Source organism: Coregonus lavaretus, assembly GCF_964263955.1.
Source record: "Coregonus lavaretus genome assembly, chromosome: 16".
Taxonomy (NCBI): Eukaryota; Metazoa; Chordata; class Actinopteri; order Salmoniformes; family Salmonidae; genus Coregonus; species Coregonus lavaretus.
This window is the reverse complement of record NC_140003.1, coordinates 18,167,142-18,192,243: the sequence shown is the minus strand read 5'-3', so window position 1 is coordinate 18,192,243 and position 25,102 is coordinate 18,167,142. Positions and strand designations below refer to the sequence as shown.

The 25,102-nt window shown below is 42.2% G+C and overlaps 1 protein-coding gene across 3 annotated transcripts in view; it reads left to right on the top strand.

The window, feature by feature from the left end:
- The window catches only part of LOC311144083 (aryl hydrocarbon receptor-like), a 53,736-nt gene extending 34,233 nt beyond the window's left edge, over window positions 1-19,503 (top strand). For 2 of the 3 annotated variants that reach the window (XM_084180042.1, XM_084180041.1), the window contains exons 4-11: window positions 2,827-2,916; window positions 4,018-4,171; window positions 8,445-8,581; window positions 8,877-9,079; window positions 9,428-9,537; window positions 11,702-11,843; window positions 12,186-13,878; window positions 17,588-19,503. In XM_084180042.1, the coding sequence (XP_084036168.1) occupies window positions 2,827-2,916; window positions 4,018-4,171; window positions 8,445-8,581; window positions 8,877-9,079; window positions 9,428-9,537; window positions 11,702-11,843; window positions 12,186-13,878; window positions 17,588-17,716 (2,658 nt within the window). In that variant the 3' untranslated portion in view covers window positions 17,717-19,503. The remainder of the gene's footprint in view (window positions 1-2,826; window positions 2,917-4,017; window positions 4,172-8,444; window positions 8,582-8,876; window positions 9,080-9,427; window positions 9,538-11,701; window positions 11,844-12,185; window positions 13,879-17,587) is intronic. The other variant, XM_084180043.1, reaches the window with a different exon arrangement.
- Window positions 19,504-25,102: the final 5,599 nt, after the last annotated feature.

Genomic DNA, 25,102 nt, shown 5'->3' with positions numbered 1-25,102 from the left:
CAACTAGCCGGTGCCCCCGCACATTGACTCTGCACCGGTACCCCCCTGTATATATAGCCTCCCTACTGTTATTTTATTTTACTTTTTCGGCGCATGTGGCCAATACAATTTGATTTGATTTGATTTGATTTGATTGCAAGAGTTCAAAGACATTAAATACTCACTTCAATGCAGTGTTTTAGTACTCGAGTCCAGGACTCGGACTTGACTCAGACTTAAGTCACAATATTTATGACTCGTTACCCAACTCGGACTTGACCAGTGGCGAATCGGACTTGGACTCAACCAGTTGTAACTTTCTTTTCAGAAAATCACTCTCTTTTGCATAATTGAACATATCAGCTACAACAGCAAACGTTAGATAGCTATACTATCTATTTAGTGTGGCTTGCGAAAATAATGTACCACTTATTTCAGACTTTTTATTGTAGTTATTCTTTACAACGCTACTCCTCTTACACCGTTTAAGTGAGAAACGCCATTCAAACTTTAAAACGTGCAGACTGGTCCGCACCAGTGTGTTTCCATACAACTTTTTGATTACATTTATACTTTCTAAAGGTCCTGTCCAAATTCTCATGACTTCCAACATTATATTCACTGTAAACAATGCAACTTTTTACACAAATCAGCTACTTTGATTACTTTCCCAACAACTTAGACAAAACTTCCACATCAACTAGATTTTCTGTAATTTTTTATAAACAACTGAAATTTGGACCACTTTCCCAACACTTGTTTGACATATTGTCTACTTCTCTGCTATTCGAATCTGGTCAGCGCTAAGGGCTTGTCATGGCCTAAATTGTGACTTTTGACACAAACCAGCTACTTTGACCACTTTCCCAACAAGCTAAACAAAAACGTAGAGTTGAGTGTATGACATCTTGGACTACTTCTCTGCTATTCAAATCTGAAATCAGAACAGAAATATATTCTACTGATCAAATGATACAGCTGTTTTAGTAAACGCATCAACTACATTTTTTTCTGTCATTTCTTTTAAACAACTGCCGTTTTGACCCCTTTCACAACAAGCTAGACAACAACTTAAAGGGAATGAAATCTTAGTCTACTTCTCTGCTATTCAAATCTGAAATATATTCTAGCAATAAAACAATACAGCTGTTTTAGTAAGCACATCAACAAAATGTTATCTCAACTTTTACAAACAACAAGTGAACATAGCTAAATGACTAAAAAATGTAAAGAATGTAAAAAATATATTCTACCAATCAAATTATAGCAGTGGGGGAGCACATAAGACTGATTGTGCCATGCATCTCACCCCAACCCACTAAACTAACCCACTATAACAACCCCCACACTCACTAACCAAACTACAATAGTGACCCCACTACTTATAGCTAACCCTTGACCTATCTATCTAAAACATTCAGGATCACTACTGCAATGTACAGCTACTAGTACTTCTGGGCTACTTACTTCTACTTAGTCTCCCACTGAAGGCAACTATCAACTATTTATAAAACAGTCACTCCATCTACTACACCAGCCTCAATTGTTCAACACTAACACAATTCTAATCTTCTTCCACTAGATGAACCATCATATTTCTCTCACCAAATGATAGCCTACAACTTTTCTAATTCCTTATGAGTAAAAGTGTAGGAGTCTGAGTGTATCCAAAGTAATAAGGTTGATATAGTAGTCTATCAAAGTAATCAGACCAGATATTTTAATATATTTAACTTTGACTATATTTCATTGCTTCACTTAAGTAAAACGTTTTAAACTTCTTCAACTACCACAAAAATAATTTTAAAGAGCTGAAGCAAGTCACACAATTTTTCTTCATTGAAAATTACCATCTAGTTAGCCTTACAAATGTGCAACACTGTAATGAAGTGTTGCTTAAAAAGTTATTGGAGAGCAATACAAAGAACTCAAACTTGAACTCAGACTCGAACACTAGAGACTTGGGACCCGACTCTGACTGGAGGTTTAGTGACTTGACTACATCACTGCTTCAATGTATTTGGAACAGTCTTCATATGGTGTCTGCCACTTGGGGCTTGCAACATTTATTTCACTTCACTAATTTGTAGTTGCTGAATGCCTGGGACATTAGACCCTGGAATCTGGCTATTTACTGTACTTGCAAGATGGTGTACAAACCATCCAAGCTGACATGATAATATTTATGTTTCGCTGGACTGGAGTGCTTACACACACAGAGGATCTGGTGCAGATAATTGGGGTGAAACACTTGATTATTAGTGAAAGAGCAACATGACATCACCATACCTTAGTCATGGCTCAGCCCCTGGGAAGACTGAGTGTACTTTCTGTGTATGCACCCATTGCACTGTCCGTGTGTCAGTTTGTTAATGTGAGCGAGTTTTAGTGTGTGTGTGTGACCCAGGTTTTTGTGTGTGTATTAACAAATCAGGTGATGGATGAATGTCTGTTTTGTTTTAATAAGGTAGATATGATTGTATGCCTGTATGTGAGTTTGTTTACTAAATGTTCTTGTGTGCGAATTTTCAGTGAATTTATGTAAATCACAAAGCTCATCTGCATTTCCTGCAGTGCTAGAATATTCTCTGCAACACAAGAGTGATCAAATGAATATCCTACATCTGTATGACAACCACTACAGTCACATTTTTGCTTAAGTAATCATAACACACAGCAAAATTCAGTAGATATAAAAATACTTAATTCTGTATGAGATGCATGTTCAAACAGAACCCGGAGATATGAGAGGACTAAGAAAGGAGGACTAAGCCTAACAGAAATTTAATAAGTGAGCATTATGTTGTCTAACAATCTTTCCTTATCTCATGTATGTTTGACCTACAGGCGCTGAACGGCTTCATCCTGGTGGTCACTAATGATGGGACCATTTTTTACTCCTCTCACACCATCCAGGATTACCTGGGCTTCCACCAGGTACCGTACAGATTGTCCCTCCTCCCTTTCCGTAGCCCAGTGAAGGTTATATCCCTTAAACATGACCAGGTTGTTCTGTGCCTCAGCTCATTCATAATGGACAAGCAGGCATCTGGTGAGGCAGCTTTATCGTCTTTGTGGTCTTGGCTGAATAATATCATTCATTTTACAGCTGGGTCACCCCAGTGCAGCATTGGCATGCATGTTTGCAAACGATAACGCATAATCCTCCATCGACACCTGGTCATCTCTGATCTAAGTTTTGATAATTAATTACATGCAATACGAACATCCAATGTTATCCTGTAGAACTGTAGAGGTTTTCCCTATAGAGACAGTTGCCCATAGATGCTTTGTCATGAAATAATTGGTCTTGCAAAATAGATTTTATCTCAACGAGACTAACCTGTATAAATCTCGTTAAATGAACATAATATTCATTGGCGTTGTGGTTGCGGTTTGGGGTTTAGGGGTTGGGGGTTTCGTGCGGTGTCTGCTGCGATTTGTCGGGGCCGTTGTCTGGGTTGTGGCCCCTGCCTGCTCAGTGTGTAGTCTGATTCTGCTCAGCGGGTCCACAGAGAGAAACTGGTAGAGACCAGTCTATTAATAGCATGGCCTTTAGTGGAAAGAAACCACCAGCCGTGGTAGTGGGAAGCAGCACTAGCCAGCACGACAGCTGAAGAGATGGATGGGAGTATGGAGGGGGATGGAGGGATAGTAAAGAGGCAGTCTACTGTACGAAATTCAGACCCTGGAGAAGTCCAGTACACACTGAGACACTGAGAATTCAACAGACTCTTGGAGATACAGTATATCCCAGACTCTTTCACTATAGCGAGGTTCCCATAACGTCACTCCTTCAGTTTAGCAGTATAGTGTCCGAAGTTCCCATAATGTAATTTGCATAAGGATGCCCTCAATTTAGATTTTGTTTGTGTCTGTATTGTGCATGCTTTCCATAATCTTTATTTTAACTGTCTTTATATTATGTATATTTCCAAAAACCTTTATTTTGTTTGTCTCTATATAATCTAACATAATCTTTACCTCCCCCCTCCTTCCTTCCCTTTCTCACTCCCACCTCCCTCTCTCCTTCCACAGACTGATGTTATGCACCAGAGTGTGTATGAGTTGGTTCATACTGAGGACCAGCAGGAGCTGAGGAGGAACCTCCACTGGGCCCTCAACCCACCTGACATCGTGGCCCCCGAGGCCCCACTGGGAGAGACCCCCTCAGGTTACCTCGTGCCTCAATGTTAGACCCTGAAACACCACCTCCATCAATGAAACAATGTTTAAGGATATTCAAACAGAAATTAATGCAGAACTTTTGGTATAATTTCCTATTGTCACGAACCGGCTCAAGTTCGTAACAAAAGGGAGACACGTGGAGACAAGGAATACCCAAAATATATATTTATTAGCTAAAGTAAACTAAATCAAATAACAATGGTGTGTGTAATCAGTAATCAGTAGTGTGAGTGTTTGCAGGCATAAATGTAATAATGCAAAGTGTTGAAAGGTGCCAAAGCAAACAACCAAAAAGGCCACAAAAATATCACAACCAAAGTCAAAGTATCTGCCTGGAGAGAGTCTCCTCAATGAATGTGGAAGAGGTCCATTTATGCTGGGACACACCCGGCCCAGGTGTTTCCCATGTAGCTGACGACCCTCCCAACTCCGCCCACCGGCATCCTAATAAGGAAACAAGAGCAAAGAGAGAATACGGCAGACAGAGTGGGAGGGTCGTCACACCCCCCCCCCCCCCCATAAGACCGGGGACCAACAAGGACCCCGGACCAACGTACCAGCCCCTGCGTCCCAAACCGACAATTTGTACATGTTCACCCCTCCACTTGCCCCACCCATCATCCTCCTCTCCAGACCTCAGCAACCTTTACACAGGAAGCAACCTTTAAGAGGAAAGAAAAACACAAGACTAGGAGGGGACAAACAGGAAAGATAGAACATGACAAAATCAAACAATGGTCGGTCACATCAATATTCATGAACAGGGCGCACGAGAGAGCGCATCAGCAATCACGTTATCAGTCCCCCGGATGTGCCGCACATCTAGATGGAAGGATTGTAAAAATAAAAACCATCTCATTATCCTCTGATTAGGACACCTCATGGACCTCAAAAATGTGAGAGGGTTATGGTCGGTGTAGACCACAATAGGTACTACACCCGACCCAACATACACTTCAGAGTGTTGTAGCGCCCATATAAGTGCTAATGCTTCTTTTTCAATGACCGAATAGTTCAACTGATAATGGTTAAACTTTTTGGAAAAGAAACAGGCCTCTCAACCCCAGCCACATCTGCTTGCAGCAAAACTGCACCCGCCCCCACATGACTAGCATCCACCTGCAAGGTAAATGACAAATCGAGGAGCAGCCTGTACCGGAGTTGAAGTAAGCAACCTCTTTGCATCTTCGAAAGCCTGTTGACAATGAGAAGACCATACGTACACAGCCTTAGCTTTCAGCAAATCTGTCAAGGGAGCGACCACAGTAGAGAAGTTCCTACAAAAACCACGATAATACCCAATCATTCCCAAGAAACGCATCAGTTCCTTTTTAGTAGTTGGTAGTGGAAAAGCATCAATAGCTACCACTTTAGCCCGAACAGGACGCACTTCACCCTGCCCAACCACCTTTCCAAGGTATGTAACAGTCGCCTGAGCAAACTCACATTTAGCCAAATTTATCGTGAGACGACCCGCAGCCAGACGTCCGAACAAGGCTTGAATACGGGACAGATGTTCCTCCCAAGTATCTGCATATATCACTACATCGTCCAGATAAACAGCGCACCCGGCCAGACCAGAGACAACCCTGTTCATAAGTCGCTGAAAAGTTGCAGGCGCATTACGCAGTCCGAAACTCATAACCGAATACGAGTACAGACCAAAAGGTGTAATAAAGGCAGAGATTTCACGTGCCCTACTCGTCAGTGGCACCTGCCAATAGCCCTTTAACAGGTCAAATTTGCTCACAAACTTAGCTGCGCCGACTTGATCAACGCAGTCCTCCATCCGAGGAAGAGGAAATGAATCCGGCTTAGTGACATCGTTTACCTTACGGTAGTCCGTACAAAATCTGTTTGTTCCATCCGATTTACTGACCAAGATACAGGGAGAAGCCCAACTGGAGAAAGAAGGCTCTGCTATTTTACTCTCCAGCATGTACCTGACCTCAGCATCCAGACAACGCAGTTTCTCTGAAGAAACTCTATAGAACCGTTGACGAATGGGGTCAGCATCTCCAATGTCAATATCATGTTCTATTAAGTTTGTTCATGCTCCATTTTAGCTTGTTCATGCTCCCGCTGTAACAGAAGCAGTTCTTTCTGCTGTTCAAAAAGAAGACTACTATGACTAACCGATGGAGCGGTCATTGTAACATATCGGGGAGACAACGTGTCCTCAGCAGAGGCTGCCCCAGTTGTAACATCCAGAATACCACTCTCCATCAAATTGGCCTTCAATATTAACCTAATATAATTTTAGACGTTTATCACTAATTTCAACCTTGTAGTGTTCAGCAACCTTCAACAGCTGTTCTTTCGTACATAATTCTAACAGTTCTTCTGATGGAAAGCGAATGAACTCATCTACATTAGACGCCATAATCAGGAAAAAAAAAATATATATATAGATCATAATAATCTTGCTCAACCCCTCTGCTGAGCACACCAGACACAAAAGAAATGACAATCACACAGAGCACCACAGAAGAGAGCTGGGATATGGAGCTTCCCCAAAACCTACAATAACTCAACCCTAGTCTTCGTGCAGATTCGCGGTGGGTAATTACGCACTGTAGCCCGCTGGCAAGGAATTAAACCCCCCAGCACGCTGGTAGATTTCCCCAAGCCACGGATGTGCCCCCGAGACAACTGCTCAGTCCACTGACACCACACAAAAATTTAACCATGCCCAACGTATCCCAAAACAAAACACGTCACTAAGCCTATCAGGGGAAAAAGCTATAGCTCCGGGTAGCAAATGTCACTACCCTACCCAATCTCCCACTGAGGTACACAGCCGATTGTACTCACCTCAGACCGATGTCCCAACAGCGAGTAGAGCAAGAGTTTCCAGGCTGGGCAGGGACTGGAAACTAACCAATGTACTCTCTCCAACGCAGTACAAAACCCAAAGGCAACCAATACTGGGCCTATCAAACTCAAACAAACTAACAAAATTTACAAAGAAAGACCCTACAGAATTGGACATTAACTCCACGTTCTCCCAAACACAACCAGTTCAAGATCCCGGACGAACCCCCACTTGTCACGAACCGGCTAAAGTTCATAACAAAAGGGAGACACGAGGAGACAAGGAATACCCAAAATAAATATTTATTAGCTAAAGTAAACTAAATCAAATAACAATGGTGTGTGTAATCAGTAGTGTAAGTGAGTGTTTGCAGGCATAAATGTAATAATGCAAAGTGTTGAAAGGTGCCAAAGCAAACAACCAAAAAGGCCACAAAAATATCACAACCAAAGTCAAAGTATCTGCCTGGAGAGAGTCTCCTCAATGAATGTGGAAGAGGTCCATTTATGCTGGGACACACCCGGCCCAGGTGTTTCCCATGTAGCTGACGACCCTCCCAACTCCACCCACCGGCATCCTAATAAGGAAACAAGAGCAAAGAGAGAATACGGCAGACAGAGTGGGAGGGTCGTCACACTATGAATACCCTCTTCATAATGCATTACAAATGCCGTTATAACACCTTGTGAGCTATGTGTAATGCATTAAATAAGTATATAATAATTCATTATTATTATGCATTATATAAACATCTATAACTAATAAATGCTCATAAACATCTAAAACCTTAGAGAAAGGCTCAGGCCTCTGCACCGAACTACCTCTCCACTAGGGGTAGTGTTGTAAGGTTTTCCTTTCCCTGGTAGAGAGGAAGCTGTCACATGGCATGCTAAGACTACATTAGCCTCTGGGGCTAATTACATAAGTGTATTTTCAACAGAGCTAGGAGAAGAGGACCACTGAGGACAGGACACACAGTCGGGTCAATAATTACTCCAAAGAGAGGCCATACACAGAACAGAACAGAAGCAGCACAGTTAGCAGTTAGAATGTGCTGAGAGATATTGAATAAGGCTTTGTTTAAAATGTCATCATGACACACATCCCTCAGCAGACACCCTAGCCAGACACCTCACATCAGCTTTTCTTCCAATCCCAAACATTAATGTCAACACTCAGTCAACAATGTTGTTACTCATTTTTAGCTTTTTGTGTTGATGAATTCCTGTACGAACATAAAAATAAGAATTATTTAATGAGATTAAAAGCAGTTTAATCAGTGATTACCTCAACTGTTTGTATTACCATTTTAGAGAAGTGGCACAGATTTGTTCTGTTTCTACAGTATGACTGAACTGTATACTGTAATCTTGAGGATCATTTCCAAATATAGTGAAATAGGTGGTTAGATTATTTTGATGGTAAAACCTGATCTGAACATGTCATCTCTTCTGACCCACAGATGCGGAGCCGGACAGCAGCACCAGTGCCACTGTGACCTACAACCCTGAGCAGCTCCCCCCAGAGAACTCCTCCTTTCTGGAAAGAAACTTTGTGTGTCGCTTCCGCTGCCTCCTGGACAACTCCTCTGGCTTCTTGGTAGGTGTTATTGACACCCCAGCCCTCACCCCGACCGAACACCCCTCACCCCAACCGAATGCCTTCAATCCCCAAATAGTGTGTGTTTAACAGTATTTTAGGCTCACCCAGAGGCAACCTCACATTAATATAGTGTAATGTTAATATGTTGCAATACGATTTTGATGGATTAACATGGACATCAGATTCAATTAAACATCTTGTCGGATGGGCTTTGGACAGAGAATCAAACACATGGTCAATGGAAGACGAAAAGATGTCTAAAACAAATGTTTGCATTCTCCCACCCTGCCAGGCCCTGAGTCTGCAGGGCAGGCTGAAGTTCCTGCACGGTCAGAACCAGCGGCAGGATAACGGGGACAAGGTGCCCCCCCAGCTGGCCCTGTTTGCCATTGCTACGCCCCTCCAGCCCCCCTCCATCCTGGAGATCAGGACCAAGAACATGATCTTCAGAACCAAACACAAGCTGGACTTCACCCCCATGGCATGTGACGCAAAGTACGCTCTCGTTGTCTTACTCATTTTCATGCTGATTTTGTGGCAGTTGCAATCATTGAAATACATTTACATTTTAGTCATTTAGCAGACTCTTTTATCCAGAGCGATTTACAGTAATGAGTGCATACATTTTCGTACTGGTCCCCTGTGGGAATCGAACCCACAACCCTGGTGTTGGAAGTGTCATGCTCTACCAACTGAGCCACATGGGACCAAAATAATTGGCTAGTGTACAATAGTACTGAATAGACTGTAATTTGTTATATTCATAATGCTATTGTTATGTAGTACTGGTTATGATATGAAGTGAAATAATGTTTATTGACATTATCCCTTGTCGTTTTGCAGGGGGAAAATTGTGCTTGGGTATACTGAAGCTGAACTTCGGGTGCGAGGCTCCGGCTATCAGTTTATCCATGCAGCGGATATGTTGTACTGCGCTGAGAACCATGTCCGAAGTAAGCCTCACGTCTATTATGTCTACCTAACATCAGGTTACTTAGGGGTTCAAGCTTTCAAAATATACAAACATGGGAGTATTTATTTGGATTGGGTTGAATTGGTTCTGTCCTCAAACATCGTTGAGGCTGGGTCTGACCAGGTCAAAGATGGTGGTCACAGAGTTCGGACAGCTTTCCCAAGTAATCCCAGTAGATTACGGAGCAGATTGCGCAAAACCGCTGAGCCGATAGGATACGCCCACAAATCCACTACATGAGCAGAGTACCAGCAATGATCCATATACAGTGCCTTCAATAAGTATTCACACCCCTTGACCTTTTCCACATTTTGTTGTGTTACAAGGTGGGATAAAATGTATTTAATTGTCATTTTTTGTCAATGATCTACACAAAATTCTCTGTAATGTCAGTGGAAGAAAAAAAGTATAATTATTCAACCCCCTAAGACAATACATGTTAGAATCACCTTCTACAGCGATTAAAGCTGTGAGTCTTTCTGGGTAGGTCTCTAAGAGCTTTGCACACCTAGATAGTACAATATTTGCACATTATTCTTTTTAAAATTCTTCAAGCTCTGTCAAGTTGGTTATTTATCATTGCTAGACAGCCATTTTCAAGTCTTGCCATAGATTTCCAAGCCGACATATGTCAAACTATAACTTGGCCACTCAGGAACATTCAATGTCGTCTTGGTAAGCAACTCCAGTGTATATTTGGCCTTGTGTTTTGGGTTATTGTCCTGCTGAAAGGTGAATTTGTCTCCCTGTGTCTGTTGGAAAGCAGACTGAACCAGGTTTTCCTGTAGGATTTTGCCTGTGCTTTATTCTGTTTCTTTTTATCCTAAAAAACTCCCTAGTCCTTGTTGATGAAGCATACCCATAACACGACGCAGCCACCACCATGCTTGAAAATATGAAGAGTAGTAGTACAGTAATGTGTTGTGTAGGATTTGCCCCAAACATAACATTTTGTTTTCAGAACATAAAGTTAATTCCTTTGCCAATTTTTTGCAGTTTTACTTTAGTGCTTTATTGCAAACAGGATGTATGTTTTGGAATATTTTTATTCTGTACAGTCTTCCTTCTTTTCACTCTGTCAATTAGGTTACTATTGTGGAGTAACTACAGTGTTGTTGATCAATTCTCAGTTTTCTCCTATCACAGCCATTAAACTCTGTAACTGTTTGAAAGTCACCATTGGCCTCATCGTGAAATCCCTAAGCAGTTTCCTTCCTCTCTGGCAACTAAGTTAGGAAGGGCACCTGTATCTTTGTAGTGACTGGGTGTATTGATACACCATCCAACGTGTAATTAATAACTTCACCATGCTCAAACGGATATTCAGTGTCTGCTTTTTTTTTTTACCCATCTTCCAATAGGTGCCCTTCCTTGCAAGGCATTGGAAAACCTCCCTGGTCTTGTGGTTGAATCTGTGTTTGAAATTCACTGCTCGACTGAGGGACCTTACAGACAATTGTATGTGTGGGGTACAGAGATGAGGTAGTCATTACAATTATTTTAAACACTATTATTGCACACAGAGTTAGTCCATGCAACTTATTAGGTGACTTGTTAAGCAAATCTTTACTCCTGAACTTATTTAGGTTTGCCATAACAAAGTGGTTGAATATTTATTGACTCAAGACATTTCAACTTTTCATTTTTAGGTAATTTGTAAACATTTTAAAAAAACGTCCACTTTGACAATATGGGGTATTGTGTGTAGGCCAGTGACACAACATCTCAATTTAATCCATTTTAAAATCAAGCTGTAACACAACAAAATGTGGAAAAGGTCAAGGGGTGTGAATACTTTCTGAAGGCACTGTAGCTATACCAACACAGCCCCACAATTAGGCAGAACTATTACAGGGACTATATAGCTTATCTAGCTACCTACTCTGGCTTCACTTTGGAATTTTTCCTAGATTCGCTTCTTAAAAAGATAATCTACCAACCACTGCTCCTTGCTAGAGCACAATCTCAAGGCAATGATGAGGCAACAATAGCTAGCTAGATATGTATTTAGAATAATTAAGTTGAACAGAAGTAGAACTCTACCCATTGTCACTCCTGCGGAGTACTGTAGCTTTAACAAAATGTAATACTTACCATGTGTAAGCCTCCCTCTCACTCTAAATGACTGTGTCCTGTGGATCCAGTGATGAAGACAGGAGAGAGCGGTCTGACCGTGTTCAGGCTCCTCACCAAGGACAACTGCTGGAAGTGGGTCCAGGCCAATGCCAGGCTGGTCTACAAGAACGGCAAACCAGACTACATCATCGCCACGCAGAGGCCTCTGGTGTACGTGAACTCACCTGGGCCCTGTCACATCCAGCCCCAAATACACACACTGTCTGGGAACAGTCGTTTTTCCTAAGGTCATATGGCCAGGAAATACTCACGGTCCTAAAAGCTATAGCGCCACATTTATGACATAGTTATGTTTTTCTGATGTGACTAGAACACCAGACAACACAGATGGAGGAAGGGATTATCGTGTGCTTATGATCTCAGTGAGACTATTTTCAAATCAGTTTCCATGCATGACACAATAATGTGGCAATACAGTAACACGCAGTTGTAACAGTGGTGAATTCCGACCATGACAATCTCTCAGGTGTTGTTTGTTTTCTGTCCATCTAGGGAGGAGGAAGGAGGCGAGCACCTACGTAAACGTTCCATGCACCTCCCCTTCACCTTCGCGACGGGAGAGGCCCTGCTCTACCAGTCCAACCATCCAATTGTACGCTTCAACAACGGTGCCCAGGGCTCTGAGAATAACGGCAGCAAGTCCAAGAAGGGACGGACTGACAGGGTCTCCAGGGATGGCCTGGACCCAGGCTCCCTCATGGGGGCGCTGATGAGTCAGGATCAGTCTGTGTACATCTGCCAGCCGGCCCTGGAGTCCAAGCTGTCCTTCCACAGCAGTCTGTTTGGGGACCGAGTCGGCTTCTCTGACTCCGACCCCACTGCCCTGCTCCAGGGCTGGGATGAGTCATCCAATGGAGTAGTGGGTCCGGGTCTTCCAGAGCCGGCGTCGAGCTTCGACCCACTGCTGGCGACCCTAGACTCCCTGTCCCTGGGGAGTCAGGGGGGTGTAGTGGACGGGGAAGGGGACGGAGGCAACGGGGAGGCCTGTTCCAACGGGGAGCTTTTTGGGGCTCTGGAGAGCCTGGGGCTGAGTGCCGAGGACCTGGAGCTGCTGCTGCTGGACGAGAGGATGATCCAGGTGGAGATGGACCCTGAGCGGGTTCCTACCCTGGATGACCTGCTGACCAACGACGAAATCCTCTCCTATATCCACGACTCCCTGGAGGCAAAGACAGACACGGCAGAGGACAGGGGCCAGGTGCCCTCCACTATCCCAGCTACAACTGCCCCAATAACGACGACGACAACAACAAAAGCACCTGTTGAAAGTAATCCCACTTCTGCCACCAATGTGCTCTCTCAATACCTTCACCATAAGTCTCCCCTGGTGGGGCAGGCACCCATAGTTCAGCTCTCCCAGCAGATGCAGCAGCACCTCAGCATGCGGCCAGGGATGGTGGTCCAAGACTGGGCCCAGCATAACAACCACATGCCCCACCCCGTGGTGCATGGACTACAGGGGCAGAGTCAGCCCATACACAATGGACAATGGACATCCCAGCACATTCTAGCCAGTACAGGGGTCCCAGTTGACCACTGTCACACCCCCCAGTCTCTGTTAAATGGAAAGACGTCAGAGCCGGATGGGGATCTTCACCGGCGGCAAGCCAACCAACACTACCTCCGGCAGCAGCATCAACAGCAGGCCATGGTCCAGAGCCAGCTCCCTCTGTGCCATGCCAAACAGCCAGACGCCAATCTCAATGGAGTGTATGGCATTCCAAACACACACACAGAGCATCACCCAGCTGGTAAACAGCAGTGGCAGGACTACAGCTACAGCCACCCTGGGGAAACCACCCTGAACAGCAACCCCTGCCTCAGAAATGGCCACATACCCCCCCTCACACACACCACCGTAGACGCTTGTATGGATTTCACTATGGCTGATAATCCTGCCGTGGATTATACCATCAACGAATGCTCGTATGGGGGGAACGGGCAGGACCAGAGGACAGAGGCTGCCGTTTCATCCTTCCAGAGGATGAACCACAAGCAACAGCAGCAGCAGGAGCAGCTGCCCCCTCCCTTGACCCAGGTGCTGTCCAGCCTCTCGCAGTGCCCTCCGCCAAATGCTACCCTGGAGCAGATCCTGGGGGTTGGACAGCCCTACAGACAGCTGCCCTCACTGGAGGCCTACGGCATGATGACCTCTGACATCCCTCACGACCCCAACCACAGTAAGGTGAGACTAGTGATTATATGTTCATATAGTCTTCTAATTATATTCCTTTGGGTGAGAGTTGATGTTAGGGATATAAATTAGTTAAGTTTAGGGTTAAGGTTAGGACTGAGGTTAAGGTAAGGGTTAAGGTTAGGGTTATGGGTCTGCTAGTTGAATATAAACTGCCTAAGAACTAGATGATTTGCATAAGGGTTCATCAGTTTTTACACCTCTTCCCCAACTTTCATATTGATTTGAAGACCAGTGCATGATCCAACAGAGGCTTTAGCTGGGACAATGGTCCCTAACAGAGGGCCTCAGAGGCCATGAAAGCAGGAGAGTGGGAGCCAAAGTTCTGAATTATCCCCCTAGTTGCTTTGCTTTGTTTGTTTTGTCTTCAGTGAATATAATGGATAGTTTATTGTTGAATAATCATGATCTTATTGTTGACAGGAGTGAGGAGGAGTGAAAGTAGGAATGTGTCAAGGAACAGTTACCACCACCCATTTTGTGGCACGTGTTATGTGTGTATGTTCAGGGTAAACAGTATGAATCTAAGATAAAAGGCCTTCTGGCCAGCAGTGGCGGCTCCTGAAAAAATTCTCAGGAGGGGCAATTTTTCTGATGATTTAGGTGACCTACACACATTTTTAAAAAGATATGTCCAGCAACAACATGAAGACAGGGGCAGCATATAAGTCAATACCAGAAGCATTTATTGACTGATCTCAAAAGTGTTGGCTTACAAAAGCAAAATAAGTTATCACAGTAAAAATAATCAAGGGTGTTCTTTCACATTCCTCAACACTGCATAAACAATATGTATGGCTTTGTAAAAATGAACAACCATATTCTGGCCAATTGTATAGATTTGTAAATATGAACAACCATATTCTGGCCAATTGTATAGATTTGTAAAAATGAACATGAACAGATTTTTTATTTTTTTGAATGGCAGTACCTTTCAAACATGTCTGCTTGCAGTAAGGTAGCACTCACAAGGTGGCCAGAGAAAGAGAACCTTTCTTTGGTGTGATCCAGGATGGTGTTGCAGACCTCTTCAGACAGCCTCTGCTTCTCCTCTTCTCTCAAAGCTGTTCTGGGTCTTTTGGCTCCTGTTGCTTCTTGCAGCTGCTGTTGAGAGGAGTCCCTGAAGGCAAACAGACCAATGTGTTTGTTGGCTTTGTACAGTATTGTTGTCTATGTGATGCACAGGTATATGCAATGTATCCATGTATAGTACAAATACTTCAGTTCCACTTAAAATGGGCAGGGATGCATAAAGTCTTTAGTGTTTAAGTTAGCCTTTGTGTCTCACATAGCCTGGATGTTCAGCACAGTATACAGTGGTGCTCATAAGCTTATGATCCCATGCTAAAGTTGACTAAAAAGAGGAATAAAAAAGAAAAGAAAATTGGTGTCCTTAAAGGTTGGATTTTCCAACTTTTTTAATTAAGTCATTAAGATCAATTTCCAAAAGATGATTTTTTTATTTTTTTATTCCTCTTTTTAGTCAGCTTTAGAATGTGTTCATACACTTATGAGCACCACTGTACAGTACACATAGTATATAAAATAAGATAGATTACACCACTGGCCATATATAATGACAATAATGTAATTTCAAACACAAATGCAGTCTCCTTTCATGCATACATTTTCAAATAAAGCTCTGCTTTGAGAAAGATCGAATGATATTGTTTAATCTTTATCTTACCTTATGGCCTGCACACTGCTTGCGAAGCTGTCGAGGGCACGCTTGATAAAGACAGCATCGATGTCCTTATTCTGTAGCTTCTGGTACGGTGGGCTGGTCAAATGAACCCAATGAACCCGTCCGGATGGCTTCAAAACATTCTATGAGGTCGTCTCGATTCTCGTAGACAGTGTTCACGACTCTGCTGTTGCTAACCTCATCGTTGTGGCGGCGGACAGCTAGCCTGTATCCCTCATCCAGTTGAGTGGCAATATTCACTCTCACCAAAGCAGACAATCTCAAACAGCTATCAATGTGGGTCTTTGACAGCTCATTTTTCTTAATCTTTTCTGAAAGATGGTGCATGTCGGTTACACCAGTCGCTGTCCAAGCGTTGCTGTCTGCCGTTCATGGTTACGTTACGTTACGTATGACGAAAGCGCGTAAGTGCAAGCCCTCAGACACCCATAGAGAATGTATTGAAAGCTCGGAAATTTGAAAAAAAATTTTTTTACATTAGAGGCTATGAGAGCCATAAGCCATAAGACTCCTGAACAGCTAATCATGGCTACCCGGACTATTTGCACTGCTCCCCCACCCCATCCTTTTTACGCTGCTGCTACTCTGTTAAGTATTTATGCATAGTCACTTTAACTCTACCCACATGTACATATTACCTCAACTAGCTGGTGCCCCCGCACATTGACTATGCAACGGTACCCCCCTGTATATATAGCCTCCCTACTGTCACTTTATTCTATTGTATATATAGCCTCCCTACTGTCACTTTATTTTTTACTTCTGCTCTTTTTTTCTCAACACTTTTTTGTTGTTGTTTTATTCTTACTTTTTTGTTTAAAATAAATGCACTGTTGGTTAAGGGCTGTAAGTAAGCATTTCACTGTAATGTCTGCACCTGTTGTATTCGGCGCATGTGACCAATAAAATTTGATTTGATTTGATTTGATTTGATTTGAGAGACTTCTGGGCGATTTTCAACCTGACTGAAATCGCCCCAAAACGGGCGGGGACATTTGAAGCACGACTTTAGCCTGATTGGACATTTAGTGGCTGGCAGATCAGACGTGAACACTGAACTACTGTTGCCATGATATAATTGATTAGAAAAAAAATCCCTTCCTTTTCCCGTTTGGCAGTGCGTCGCCCATATCGCCCTATTGAACACACCGCCCATGCTGGCCAGTCTGATTTGTTTTCCTTTTTTCTCCTGACCTACGAATTTGCTCTGCTACTGTACCATTACCTAATAAAGACACACAGAGGCTCAGGCAAAGAGGGGGAGGAAGAGAGGAGGGAGGGGGTGGGGTGGGGATAGAGGGCAGTGGCAGGCTTTCAGTGACGCCTGTAGAAAAATCCAGTCAGCATTTTCAATTAAAAGGGGATTGTCCCATTGTTTCCCTCTGATGGAAAGAGAGTGGATACATTGGGAGCAGTCATAACAGGGCCTATTGACTCTAGTTGGCATAGTACATCCGCCAGTGCAACAACATGAAAGAGACATACATACTGTAGGTTATCCTAAGCTGCACTCTCTAATGCCCTTCTGACCCCCTGGAACTGCAATTCAGACCAGACATTTAATTAATGGAGACTTTTTAAAGGGAACTGACAAGTACTTGATCCCAGATTTGAGGCTAAGGAGTCGGAAGGGACAGTGATTATCCATAGTTCACACCAGGACAGCAGGTGCAATTCATGGCCGCAACGTGTTTAGATAAATCATTATGATCATGATTCATTCAAGAATAACTTAAAGAATGAATACTGCGAATCACAAACTGGGTAAGCTTAGGTAAAAATTATTTTTTAGATTGATGATTTTTGATGGTTTGATATTGAGAATGTATCTTTCAACAACTCTTGATTAAATTGCCAATACTTTTGACAATGCAGTCCTAGATATGTAATGTGTTAATCTGCTGATGGTAATCAACCATCGACGGTCATATACCATTCACAAGCTGAAATGCAGTTTCCCGTCGTTGTTTCCCTGTCTTCTTCCTCTTTTCTTAGATGGAAAATGGCTGCATTCTTAACGGGACCTACTCAGGAGGCTGTGTTCTGCCCAATGGGAATGGTGTGGTGTCCTCTAACGGCCTGCTCCCCTGCCCAGACACTCTATCCAGCCTCCCTGATGCCTAGGCCTCAGGCTTTTACCTCTGACTGGGGACCATTAGGAGACACTGACTGACTGACTGAAGGAGGGTCACAAGCACCCATCCTACCACTGGACCAGCCTTGTACTGTACAACTAGTTGATAACATGAATCAAAAGCAAGACTCAGGCCTAAATGTTTTCGGTACTTTTGTTTTGTTGGGTTTGATGTTTTATAATAACGTAATTATCATTTGAGTTCTTTGTTTACAATATGCTGTCAGAGCGCTAAAGTTGAGTTTTATGAATTTTTTTAAATAACACAGAGAAGTAAATAAGAGTCTTTTAACTGTTGTTTCTGTGTTTTTCATGTAAAAAATGATTATCTTTTTCATCCCGTTTGAAGTACAGCATGGTCATTGGTAGTCATGGAGACACTACCTACCCTAGCATGTATAGACGCTAATGGCACCATCATCTTTATGATTTGTGACACATGACATCATCATCAGTGTTACGAGTTGTCATACAATAGGAATGTAACCTTCAAATGCAAAGGTCAATGCTCATGAGTTTACTCTATTGGGTAATGTAATGAATTGTCTTAGAAAATGAGATAAGTGATGTCAAGTAAAAAAGAAAAAAAAAGGTTTAGAATATCTGATATTTAACGTTTTAATATTTAAGGTGGATGTTACTGATGTAAGTTGGAAAATCTGTAACAATAATTGTCTTTTTGTTTTAAAAAAAAGCGGTATTATATTTCAGGTGATGGGTTGATGTCCTCACAGGCACATACACTTCTATACAATTGTCATAATAATATTTATTTCACTTGAATTATCCTTTTGATGTTGTCATTGACATCTTGTACCTCTGGGTGAGTGTTTGTCCAATACTAAGGTAAACTGTGACTGAACTAGCAGAAGTATTTATTTATTTTACAACAATTCCGTTTTCTTCATCATTTGTCATTCATGTCCTCTAACATACAGTACATTAAAGGATAACATCTTGGTGAGAGTGGAAGTATTTTGTCAGAATCTAGAGGTTGCCAGCAACTATTCCGGTTAAGATGATGATCTAATGACAGTTCACTGACAGATTTGCAAACACTGAAAACCAAACGTGAGTATTATAAAGGTCTCTTCTGGAAGGATACTATTTTGAATGTTTTATGTAAATAGTAAATGATACGGAAATAATGCTAAATGGAATTATGTCATCATGGAGATGCTGAAAAGAGATTTCCTTGTAGTTGTTACAATAATTATTGTCATTATTATTGTTATTATTACTATTATTGTTATTATTATGAGTTTTAAGTTGAAATGTGATACAAGCGGTTACATGTTTTCAGAATCAACTTGGTTTCTTTCCCCTTTCTTTTTTAAATATAAAAATGTTTGATATATTTAATATGATTGATGTGACCTATTAACAATGTGATGAAAATAATTGTACATAAAACAAACAATGGTTTTGAGAAATACAGGTATGTAATTAGGTTCTGTGTCATTTCACTTGTTTTAAGCACTATTTTTAAAACACACTGCTGCTTGAACTCTTGTGTTGATTCAATTTTGATTGTACATATACTGCACTTTCTTTCATGTCACAAAATGGTGCCATACTACTGAAACTCAAATAATTTAACGTTTTGAGAACTTTAATTTCAGTCTTTTACGTAGTCACATTGAATTTACTTTATTAACATGCTAACAGGAGCATGTTACAACGATAGAAAATGGATACGTTTTTACCCATGTCCTTTGACTGCTTGTTTGAAATGTATTATTTTGGTCCTTTGAAATAAAGGATTTCTGCAATCACATTGAAACTTTGATAATATTAATATTTCTCAAAGTTTTGCTTTAGACATCACCGACAGAGTGAAAAAAGCAGACCACGGTATTTGAGCTTGATGCTTTCTGTTGTATGTTTGTTTTATCTTTCTGTGCACAGTAGCCTCTATAGCCCGTGGCTTGGCCAGGGAATTTGAAAAGAGAAGAGATACATTTGGGTTAGCTGAGGAGGCTCCTGTCATTGCTGTTTCAGCCTTAATAGCGGAGTGACCCAGACTGAGCAGCCTCGTCTCAGCCCACAGAGATAACCGTAATGCCTTGTGACCAGCGGGCTGCCAGAGGGGAACACAGGCCGTGTGGGTTGAGAGAGGAAAAGGGGTAGAGGGAGAGGAGGAGAAGAGGGGGAGGAGGAGCCGTCACAATATTGTGATGGTTCTTACACCATGGTTACACTTCAGCAGGCTGTGTCTCCATCATACTCCTTCCCCCAGGTTAGTGGCTAAGCAACAGAGACCACATAGGACTTATGTCCTAACCTTTCATAATTCATAAGAAACAGCTTTTCTACACAAAATATACAATGTGTACATTACAATATACAGCTATGGGCGGAAGCCACCTCTCTGTCACTTTCACCACGTAAAATATTAATATTTCACTCTCACTCGCTCTTAGGCTTAAGCTAATCATCGAACAGCAAACTTAAGGAACTCTTCCAAAAATGTTTAATAGTATTGGATGGTGTTCCCCATAGCAAAATGCTGACATCACCACTGTGCTATTGCAACTGCATAGTGCATAGCCTACAGATAATGCAAGGGAAAGTGACAAGGAACTGTCCCATAGTAAGAGCAGAGGGGTGCAGTGTCGGCTATGCATAACTATATTCCATGCATCCTGTGGCTTTCTGACATATGGCCAAGGGAAACTTCCTCAATTTGTCTTATTTTTCATTTGAAAGGGGATATGTTTCTGGTCTTTTAGGCATATGTCAACGAGAGGCGGAGTGGACGTCACTTTGAATCTGATGATGACTAGTGGAGGGGAGCAGGGTCTTTCTGCTCTCGACCTATAAGATATGAAACATTTAGACATGGCCCATCTCATCCTATTTTGAAATAACAAGGCAAAAAGCAACCAACATGACCAAGTGTGCCCAAGGGACATTGTTATGGATATAATGCTCCATTTAGAGATGTGATCTTTGTCAGGCTCGGCTGGCTAAAGGGAAGCCAGATATATTGAGATAATGACCACCCAATTAGCTGGCTGTCCTGCAGACAGAGGGCCTGGGATGAGTGAATCATCACCCAAATACATCCTGTTCTGTTCTGTTCCCACTCACAACTGGGCTGGAGAGTGTCATCGTGGGATGTTTATTGGCCATTGATTCCCGGCAGGAAAAAAACTGGGCCCTATGTAGCTGGAGCATATGTCACAGTATAGTCTGTAGCCGTACTACGCTACCTAGTGTTTAAAAGAGGGCTAGGACCTCTGTATGAAGGAAGACTAAGACCAATGTAATGGAAGACTAAAGGCACCCAGATTCAATCTCTCCAATTCACCAGTTGACACAGACCACACAGAGTTGCCAAATAGTCAGAGTTGATTGCTCTTCAGGTGAGGGTGGTTGAGGAGAGTGGGAAATAAACTCAGCAAAAAAAGAAACGTCCTCTCACTGTCAACTGCGTTTATTTTCAGCAAACTTAACATGTGTAAATATTTGTATGAACATAACAAGATTCAACAACTGAGACATAAACTGAACAAGTTCCACAGACATGTGACTAGCATAAATTGAATAATGTGTCCCTGAACAAAGGGGGGGGGGGTCAAAATCAAAAGTAACGGTCAGTATCTGGTGTGGCTACCAGCTGCATTAAGTACTGCAGTGCATCTCCTCGTCATGGACTGCACCAGATTTGCCAGTTCTTGCTGTGAGATGTTACCCCACTCTTCCACCAAGGCACCTGCAAGTTCCCAGACATTTCTGGGGGGAATGGCCCTAGCCCTCACCCTCCGATCCAACAGATCCCAGACGTGCTCAATGGGATTGAGATCCGGACTCTTCGCTGGCCATGGCAGAACACTGACATTCCTGTCTTGCAGGAAATCACGCACAGAACTAGCAGTATGGCTGGTGGCATTGTCATGCTGGAGGGTCATGTCAGGATGAGCCTGCAGGAAGGGTACCACATGAGGAAGGAGGATGTCTTCCCTGTAACGCACAGCGTTGAGATTGCCTGCAATGACAACAAGCTCGGTCCGATGATGCTGTGACACACCGCCCCAGACCATGACAGACCCTCCACCTCCAAATCGATCCCGCTCCAGCGTACAGGCCTCGGTGTAATGCTCATTCCTTCGACGTTAAACGCGAATCCGACCATCACCCCTGGTGAGACAAAACCGCGACTCGTCAGTGAAGAGCACTTTTTGCCAGTCCTGTCTGGTCCAGCAATGGTGGGTTTGTGCCAATAGGCGACGTTGTTGCCGGCGATGTCTGGTGAGGACCTGCCTTACAACAGGCCTACAAGCCCTCAGTCCAGCCTCTCTCAGCCTATTGCGGACAGTCTGAGCACTGATGGAGGGATTGTGCGTTCCTGGTATAACTCGGGCAGTTGTTGTTGCCATTCTGTCCCTGTCCCGCAGGTGTGATGTTCAGATGTACCGATCCTGTGCAGATGTTGTTACAAGGGGTCTACAACTGCGAGGACGATCAGCTGTCCATCCTGTCTCCCTGTAACGCTGTCTTAGGCGTCTCACAGTACGAACATTGCAATTTATTGCCATGGCCACATCTGCAGTCCTCATGCCTCCTTGCAGCATGCCTAAGGCACATTCACGCAGATGAGCAGGGACCCTGGGCATCTTTCTTTTGGTGTTTTTCAGAGTCAGTAGAAAGGCCTCTTTAGTGTCCTAAGTTTTCATAACTGTGACCTTAATTGCCTACCATCTGTAAGCTGTTAGTGTCTTAACGACCGTTCCACAGGTGCATGTGTAGTGTCGAGAACGATGCTGAGATGCTGTGATGACAAGAAATCCGCTGACACTGTCCTCGATTATAATTATTTATTACATTGAAGATTTCAGCGCCAATTTACAGACTTCTGCAGACATCTGGAGAACAACCGTCCCAATCTCTTAATATGTTGTTCTCTCAGTCCTTTGTCCCAACCAAGGTATATATATCCTATGTAACCTGATATGGGTGTTTTCCCCCACAGACCAATCCCAGGACGCCACATAACAGACTTCCTCAGTTTTATGGTGCCCCTATAGAAATGCTCTCCAGATGCTTCCTCAAGCTGAGTCAACATCCTCTAAGACACCATTTGTAAATGTCAGCGACGTCATAAATTGTCTAGATACTACATATTTCCCCCCTTCGAGACTAATTAAGTCTCGAAAACAAAAATAATAGGATTATGACAAATAACAATTTCTCTTATTGAGTAACTTTAGCAATAAACCAACATTTATGGAGAGTAAACACATTTTTCTATGGAGTGTAAATACATTTCTATGAAATATGAACAAATCTTTATGGAGTGTGAGAGCAAAAAACCTGTCTGGCAGCTTTCTTCCCAAATATCCATCAATCAATCAAGACAGTAAAATTCTCTCACGGCCCCTCTGCCCCAGGCAACCACTTAAGTACTCCAGATCAATTCATAAATCTTTATCAATGCATTTTAAACTATGATACAATTGAATATACATGAAAGCCTCAGCAAACAAAATACAATCAAACTTGTCCACATTCAGGCTGGTCGACCCATCGGACCCTCCTGTGGATTCTCTCTGTCCCTGCCTAGACCCAATATCCCTAAGCATCCACGAAATAAACAAAAACATCTGAGATCCCCACATGTACCCAACTACAGCCAATATCATTCTTCAAAAATTAATACAGAAAGAATATGACACAAATTATGTATTACACATGCAAATATGTCTATATATCATTGCAGACACTGGAATGTAGTCCACTACACTTCATCTCCTCAGCAGTTTCGACTTTCAATGCATCGTCGATGATGGAATCTGAACATTTCCACACCATCCCTGTTCCACTTCCTCCAGTCTATTCATATTGTCCATTCATATTGTCCATTCATATTGTCCATGTTTGAGTATTTGAATCCCCTCTACACATTCCCCCATATGCTTCTGGAAGAAAAGAAAAGACCAAACAGTATCTTTTGCAAAACAACACATGCAAATTAAAACATCAATATAAACAATACTATAAAAATGATATATATATATATATATATATATATATATATATATATATATCACATTCCATTTCCCCCTTTTGATTCATAACAAAATACTAAATATCACAATAATATGTAAAAACATGTTAAAAATAATCGGATATTCAAAATTGACATCTATCCATCAATACTCCTTTGAATATTGACAGAAGGTTAAACCCTCTTATCGTTTCATTTGCAAAACTCTACAAAGTATAGGTAATATTATCAATGTGATCTGCCAAAAATTTTACACCATACCATGGAAAAAGTCCAAGTCCCCACTTCTCTCCTAGACTTATCCTCCAATGGTAGGCTTCCAGACGATGACATTTCTTCATTACCCTTTTCACCCTATTTCCAAACCTAGAATCAGATTCATCTATGTCCGGTGCTTCCCCTCTTTTAATTGTAAAAACCACATATGGAAGCTTCAACTTCAACATGTAACAACATCCTTTCCATCCATAGGGTAAGAATATATATATTCTTTCTCACCACAAACCCCCTAAATATCTCTAAAATTCCCAATAGTCACATTGCCATGCAAAAGCTGATCTTTCACCATCAAAGTCATGCTCTTCTTACTAACTGAAACATAAAAAGTTACATTATATTTCTCATTACTAACCTTATGTTCATGCTTACCCAAAGTCATCATATAATCATCACAATCTGATATTCCCCTAAACATCCCCTTTCCATCATATGTTTTATTTGAACAAAAACAGCTTTTAGCCCTCACGGGTTTCACCTCCAATGCTTCAGGAAGCGCTGTTAACTGATTTTCCTTCCTATCTAACAAATTCACATAGGGTAATTCATTTAACCAAGAACACTTAAACCTAGGCCTAAACAAATGCTTCGACAACGACATTATTATATCTGTTAATGATTGTTGCTGATAAAGCATAAGATTGACACATACTTGATAGAGGTTGAGCCACCGTCTCTAAGATTGAACCCCATGTAACATTACGCAAAATAAGTGAGCAATCACTCATAAACCTCTTCCACTTCATATCGTTGTACAAAATATACTTCCTTTGACTAGATGAAACAGCTTCTACTTCTGGTCCTGATAACAACACTTCTTCTTTATTATATTTCCACTGAACTCTAAATTTCCCTTCACCACTGTTCTCTCTCTTGTGCACTGACATAGAAGCTGAGCTGACTTTCCTAGAGTTCCTTCAACTCTAGTTTTCTTAACTTTTTTTTGTCTGACTTTTCTCCTAATTTTTTCAAAAACCATTTCACTGATTTATCCACAAATTCCTTTCCCACTAATTTGAGGATATTTGATCGGGAAGTCCCCACCTGCTTATGACTTCTTTACACAAGAACTTGGCAAACGATTGAGCAT